The sequence below is a fragment of the Octopus sinensis genome, linkage group LG23, assembly GCF_006345805.1.
Source record: "Octopus sinensis linkage group LG23, ASM634580v1, whole genome shotgun sequence".
Classification (NCBI taxonomy): domain Eukaryota; kingdom Metazoa; phylum Mollusca; class Cephalopoda; order Octopoda; family Octopodidae; genus Octopus; species Octopus sinensis.
This window is the reverse complement of record NC_043019.1, coordinates 17,790,794-17,797,494: the sequence shown is the minus strand read 5'-3', so window position 1 is coordinate 17,797,494 and position 6,701 is coordinate 17,790,794. Positions and strand designations below refer to the sequence as shown.

At 35.9% G+C, this 6,701-nt stretch overlaps 1 protein-coding gene across 1 annotated transcript in view; it reads right to left on the bottom strand.

Annotated features, from left to right (window-relative positions):
• Positions 1 to 6,701, bottom strand: part of LOC115223480 (monocarboxylate transporter 1) — a 102,228-nt gene that overhangs the window by 5,418 nt on the left and 90,109 nt on the right. The window contains exon 6 of the mRNA XM_036512419.1: positions 1,041 to 1,416. Within this exon, the coding sequence (XP_036368312.1) occupies positions 1,041 to 1,416 (376 nt within the window). The remainder of the gene's footprint in view (positions 1 to 1,040; positions 1,417 to 6,701) is intronic.

The window sequence follows — 6,701 nt, the reverse complement described above, 5'->3', positions numbered from 1 at the left end:
TTTAGTAGAGCAAATCAACTGCAGGACATATTCTTTGTAAGCCTAGTACATATTCTATCGGTCTCTTTTGCCAAACTGCTAAGTTATGGGGACGTAAACACACCAGCATCAGTTGTCAAGTGATGTTGGGGGGACAAACACAGACACACACATACATACATATATATATATATATATATAGGCTATAGTAGAAGACACTTTCCCAAGGTGCCACGCAGTGGGACTGAACCCGGAACCATGTGGTTGGTAAACAAGCTACTTACCATACAGCCACTCCTATGAACATTCATTGTCTGAATTTTTCAGTCTTTATCTAACCCAAGTGGTTTTATTTGTTTATTTGCATCATTATCTATCTATCTATAGATAGATAAATAGACAGATTTATATATATATATATATATATATATATATATATATATATATAATTATTTGAGGGAATATTAATCCTAACTTACAGGGAAAAAATTCAATTTAGAAATACTAAATCAAATTTCACACAATATAATATATATAAAAATTAGAAAAAAAACACCTTTTATCAATTCAAAATAAACAATTAAATTACACCATCTAGAAAATTACATATAATAGAAAAATTAAAATTAAAATAACAATAAAATACTGATGATTAAGTAAATTGCAAAAAAATAATAAAAACGTATATAATTGGTAGAATAACAACACGTGTTTCATTATTTTATATATATATATATATATATATATATATATATATATATGTTTGTATTATATGTGTTTTACTTAACCCAGTTCTTTCTTTAGCACTGTCATCTATCTGGCCCTTGAGTGTGGAGTACATTCTGTTGCAAAGCCTCTTGAGGGATCACGATATACTGATATGCTATTTTATACAGCAGTAACCAACCAGTTGTGGATATTTTCTTATTTTTACGTCTTCCAGCTACCTCAAAGATCCTTAAAAAGAGTCACCACTGCACCCTTCTTTCACTATTTAAGCTATAAAAAAAAACCCACAAACAAAACAAAAACTAACAATTAGAAAAACTATGTTCACTCACCTGTTGCTGAGGGGAATACATCCATGTAGGATTGTAGCAGCCACACAGAATAATATAAACATTACAACATTTGAGAATTTGTGAAATGTTTTAACTAAAAGAGCCAAAAATCGTGATATAATTGCTGCAACTCCTAAAGTTGTCAGAAGACTTGAGCTTTCCACTAAAGAATACCCTCGATTTTCACCAAAATCAACAATTAAAAGATGGATGAGATAATTAGCACTCCAAGTCACTGCTGATGTCAAAGCAAACAATTGAAAACGTCCGGTTTTAAACAGTTGCATATCAAACGGACAGCATTGAGTGCATTTTTTTTTCAATGAAACTTTTTCATTCCCTTCTTCCTTAGGGGGACGTTTAGTCTTTGGTAAACCTGAAATAAGAGAAAACATCCTCAAACTGTAAATAATGCATTATTTAGAGGAAGAGAATAAAATTCAACAAAATTAACTAACGAGGGTGTTTCTACATGGTTGATCACTTTTCCAGAAGTAGCAGCTGAACATTATGGCCAACTAATTGGCAGAGTTGTTAGAAGGGTGGATAGACTGCCATGGGTTATTTTTTCTGATTCTTTGTGCTCTGAGTTCAAATCTCACCTGAAGCAAATTTGCCTTTCATCCTTTCAGGAGTTGATAAAAAAGGTACCAATCTAGATGGAAATTCAAGACTATAAGAAAGTTGAACTAGATACCTTGTATTTTTCTCTGGCCTTTCAGGTCTGAGTTCAAATCCTGCTTCTGGATGGATGGCTTAACCCAATTTAACACCAACACTTGATGACAGCTTGGGTGTCTTTAATTCCTCTCTAGTACACATCTTGCAGAGATGCCTTTCCATATGTAGGATGGTGAAGACCACACCACTGGCTATTTCAAATTGTAGTTAACACACACACACACACATATATATATATATATATCATCATCATTATCATCATCATCCTTTTACGTCTGCCTTCCATACTGGCATGGGTGGGACAGTTTGACAAGAGCCAGCTATACTGAAGCCTGCACCAAACATCTGTGTTTTGGCAGGATTTTTACAGCCCTTCCTAACATCAACCACCCAGCAGAGTGGACTTAGTGCTTTTTATGTAGCACAAACACAGGCGGGGTCAGTTTTGGCAAGGTTTTTACAACTGGATGCCCTTCCAAACACCAACTACTTTACAGTGTGAACTGGATGCTTTTAAGTGGCACCTGCACTGACAGGGTCACAAAATAACTTGCATTGCCAGCCTCGTCTGGCACCTGTGTTGGTGGCACATAAAAACACCATCCGAGCGTGGCCGTCTGCCAGCCTCGTCTGGCACCTGTGTTGGTGGCACATAAAAACACCATCCGAGCATGGCCGTTCGCCAGCCTCGTCTGGCACCTGTGTCGGTGGCACATAAAATCACCCACTACACTCTCGGAGTGGTTGGCGTTAGGAAGGGCATCCAGCTGTAGAAACACTGCCAGATCTGACTGGCCTGGTGCAGCCTTCGGGCTTGCCAGACCCCAGTTGAACCGTCCAACCCATGCTAGCATGGAAAGCGGACGTTAAACGATGATGATGATGATGATGATGATATACTAGCACTATGACCCAACATTGCTGGGTCATAGCGCTAGTGCATGCATATACAGCTGCATGCATGCACACATACACGTGAGTACTGTCCAAATCTCCGACCAATCACAGCTAGCTGGCATTCAATTGGTGTATGAAGTTTCGGGCATTTTGACTGGGTTTTGGATAGAAAATTCACAAAAAAGTCACTTCTATTGATTTTTTAATGGCTTTGCGGGGTGACCGGGGAAATGTAAAAATGTGCACGACCACCCTTGGATGGTTTTGAATGAGCATAGAAAGTGTGAGCCCTCTAACTGAAAAATTGTGGATTTGTATAAAGGACACACACACAGACAGACATTTTGCTGTTTATAAATATAGAGATAATAATGATAAAAATAATAATAATAATATTAGGGAATATTATTCCAAACTTACAGGGAAAAATTCAATTTAGTAATACTAAATCAAATTTCACAATATATAATATATGTATATAAATTAGAGAAAAACCACCTTTTATCAATTCAACAATGAAATAACAATGATATAATTAAATTATACCATATAGAAAAATATTAGATATACAATATTTTTATCGGACCACCTTTTATCAATATACGATAAAAATATTGTATATTTAATTTTTTTCTATATGGTATAATTTAATTATATCATTGTTATTTCATTGTTGAATTGATAAAAGGTGGTTTTTCTCTAATTTATATATATATATATATATACTCTTTTACTTGTTTCAGTCATTTGAGTGTGGCCATACTGGAGCACCACCTTTAGTTGAGCAAATCGACCCCCAGGACTTATTCTTTGTAAGCGTAGCACTTATTCTATCAGTCTCTTTTTGCCAAACCACTAAGTTACGGGGACGTAAACACACTAGCATCAGTTGTCAAGCAATGTTGGGGGGGGGGGATAAACACAGACACACAAACATATACTCACTCATACTTATATATATATATATATATATACATATATACGACGGGCTTCTTTCAGTTTCCATCTACCAAATCTACTCACAAGGCTTTGGTCGGCCCAAGGCTATAATAGAAGACACTTGCCCAAGGTGCCATGCAGTGGGACTGAACCCAGAACCATGTATATATATATATATATATATATATAGTTGAGTGTAGAAATTCGGGGTGAGTACTTGATAATTATAAGCACCTGTGTATACCGTTTGGTGGTGTAGGTGGTGTATATATATATATATCTGTGTGTATGTGTGTGTGTGTGTGTGTGTGTGTGTGTATGTCTTTGTGTCTGTGTTTTCCCTCTCCACCACTTGACAACTGGTGTTGGTGTGTTTACAACCCCGTAACTTAGCAGATTGGCAAAATAGACTGGTGGAATAAGTACCAGGCTTAAAAACACAAAAAAAAAATGGGGTCGATTAGTTCAACTAAAATTTCTCACAGTCGTGCCCCAGTATGGCCACAGTCTAAAAGGTAAAAAAAAAAAAAACTGAGACTAGGGTTAAATCAGGAATGCCTGTATATCATGATACACTGCTTCATAGGATTCCTAGGAGTTTCAATATAGTATTTACTATTATTTTGTGTCTCAAGCACATGTTTGTATGTTATATTGGTTGGTACAGTTTTCTCCCAGAGGGCCTTCCATGGGCAACCTGACATTATAATTGGGGAAAGGGGCACTATAGACAACAGGTGTCTATGAGTTATCCCACTCCCAGAGAAGTTCAGTAGAATACCAGCTTTCTTGGTATTTTGTAAGAGACTGAGAGTAATTTCACTTATATTAGTACCATTATTAGTTTCAAGTTTTGGCTCAAGGCCAGCAATTTTGGGAGAGGGGTTAAGTTAATCACATTGACCCCAGTATTCAACTGGTACTTATTTTATCAACCTCGAAAGGATGAAACGCAAAATTGACTTTAGTGGAATTTGAACTCAGAATGTAAAGACAGACAAAATGCCACTAAGCATTTTGCCTGGTGTGCTAATGATTCCACCAGCTCACCACCATTATCATCATCATCATCATCATCATCATTGTTTAACATCCACTTTCCATGCTAGCATGGGTTAGACAACTAAAAAAAAATTTGTTTTTTGGGGGGGATGCTCTAATGCTTCTGTCCTTACTATTCCTATTTTTGTGTCCAGATATATCATTTCTGTAATCTCATTGAAGCGGGGACTTGTGACATATGCGATTGCAACAAGAACCTACTTTTGAGAAACCCTCAGCAAAAGCAAGTTCTACCTTAAAAGTAAACTTTTCGACTTGACAAATACTAAACAAGAAACACCAAAACATAATGTCAGCTAACATTTCATCCTGTTTTTCAAAATTTGTTTTTCCTTTCCATTTAAAAGCAATTATTATATGTCAACAATGATAAAACCTAAACGGCTTATATACACCATCCCTAAACAAACATATCATATTTCCAAGGTTTGGACTACATCATCAAGTGAAATAAATGTCATTCAAATGTATGTGTAAAGTGTGGGTTTTTTATTTCAGTTTAGTGTTTCAAGGAACTACAAAATGGGAGAATCTAAGCCAAGAAAGCAATGGAGATTAGCAGAGGAAAGACAAAAAAGAAGGCAAAAAGAAAGGCAAATTTTCAAGTCAAATTATTCTATGTAGGCGCTGGAGTGGCTGTGTGGTAAGTAGCTTGCTTACCAGCCACATGGTTCCGGGTTCAGTCCCACTGCGTGGCATCTTGGGCAAGTGTCTTCTACTATAGCCTCGGGCCGACCAAAGCCTTATGAGTGGATTTGGTAGACGGAAACTGAAAGAAGCCTGTCGTATATATGTATATATATATATATATATATATATATATATATATATATATATATACATATATATATATACATATATATATATATATATATATATATATATATATATATGTATGTGTGTGTATTTGTGTGTCTGTGTTGGTCCCCCCAACATCGCTTCACAACTGATGCTGCTTGTTTACATCCCCATAACTTAGCGGTTTGGCAAAAGAGACCGATAGAATAAGTACTAGACTTACAAAGAATAAGTCCTGGGGGTCGATTTGCTCAACTAAAAGGCGGTGCTCCAGCATGGCCACAGTCAAATGACTGAAACAAGTAAAAGAGTAAAAGGGTATGTTATATTTCCCTAATATTATCCAGAGTGACAAAAGTATACTTCCTAAGTTACCCGTCATGTGACTGACAACAATAATATGCCTGCCTGCCTGCCTGCATGTATGTATGTAAACAATCTTTTGTTCTAGTTCAAATATGTTTGTAACCTTAAGTTTGTTTAATTCTCATTATCACTTTGTGCTGGTACTTGTGTGTGTGTGTGTGTACATGTGTGTGTGTGTAGAACGTTGAAAAGGAACACACAAGTTGATATGTATAAGGGAAAAAAAAATCAAGGTAGAAAATGCTAAAATAATTTTATAAAAAACATTTCAGTACCGGTTTCAGTCATTGAGACTTTTTCAACTCTGAGTATGGAAAACAATTAAATTTTGGAAAAATTAAATGAAAAGTTTTTTTAAAAGAATATTTGCATAGTTTTCAAATAGAAGGGGCATTTTCCTTGTTTCTGCCTGTTTCGGGCTCTCTTGTTTACTCTTATGGGTTTGAGGTGGTTGTGAATTCTTGGAGGAGGAGGAGAAGGAGAAGGACGAAGAAGAAGAAGGAAGAAGGAAGAAGAAGAAGAAGAAGAAGAAAGCAGGAGTGGTATGATAGTAGTAGGATGTTAAATGGTCAAGTGCCCTAAAAGTGACCCGTTGTGGTTTATAGTAGTGATTGGAACTGTTTTCATGAATTCTTGGGTATCTCTTTTGAATGTATCATTTTTAATATTTGCGTGTGTGTTATTCAAAGGTTGTGGTGGATATGTCATTTGTTGTAGATGTGTTCAAATAATAAAAATTTTTCCCCTCTATCAATTCAGGGATGATACAACCTGCAGCCAACGAATTAGTAAAGAGACTCTCTTTATCACAAAATACAGAACCCTTTTGAATGCATCTATAACAAATGACATATCCACCATGACCTTAAAATAACATACACACGCAAATATTAAAAATGATACATTCAAAAGAGATAC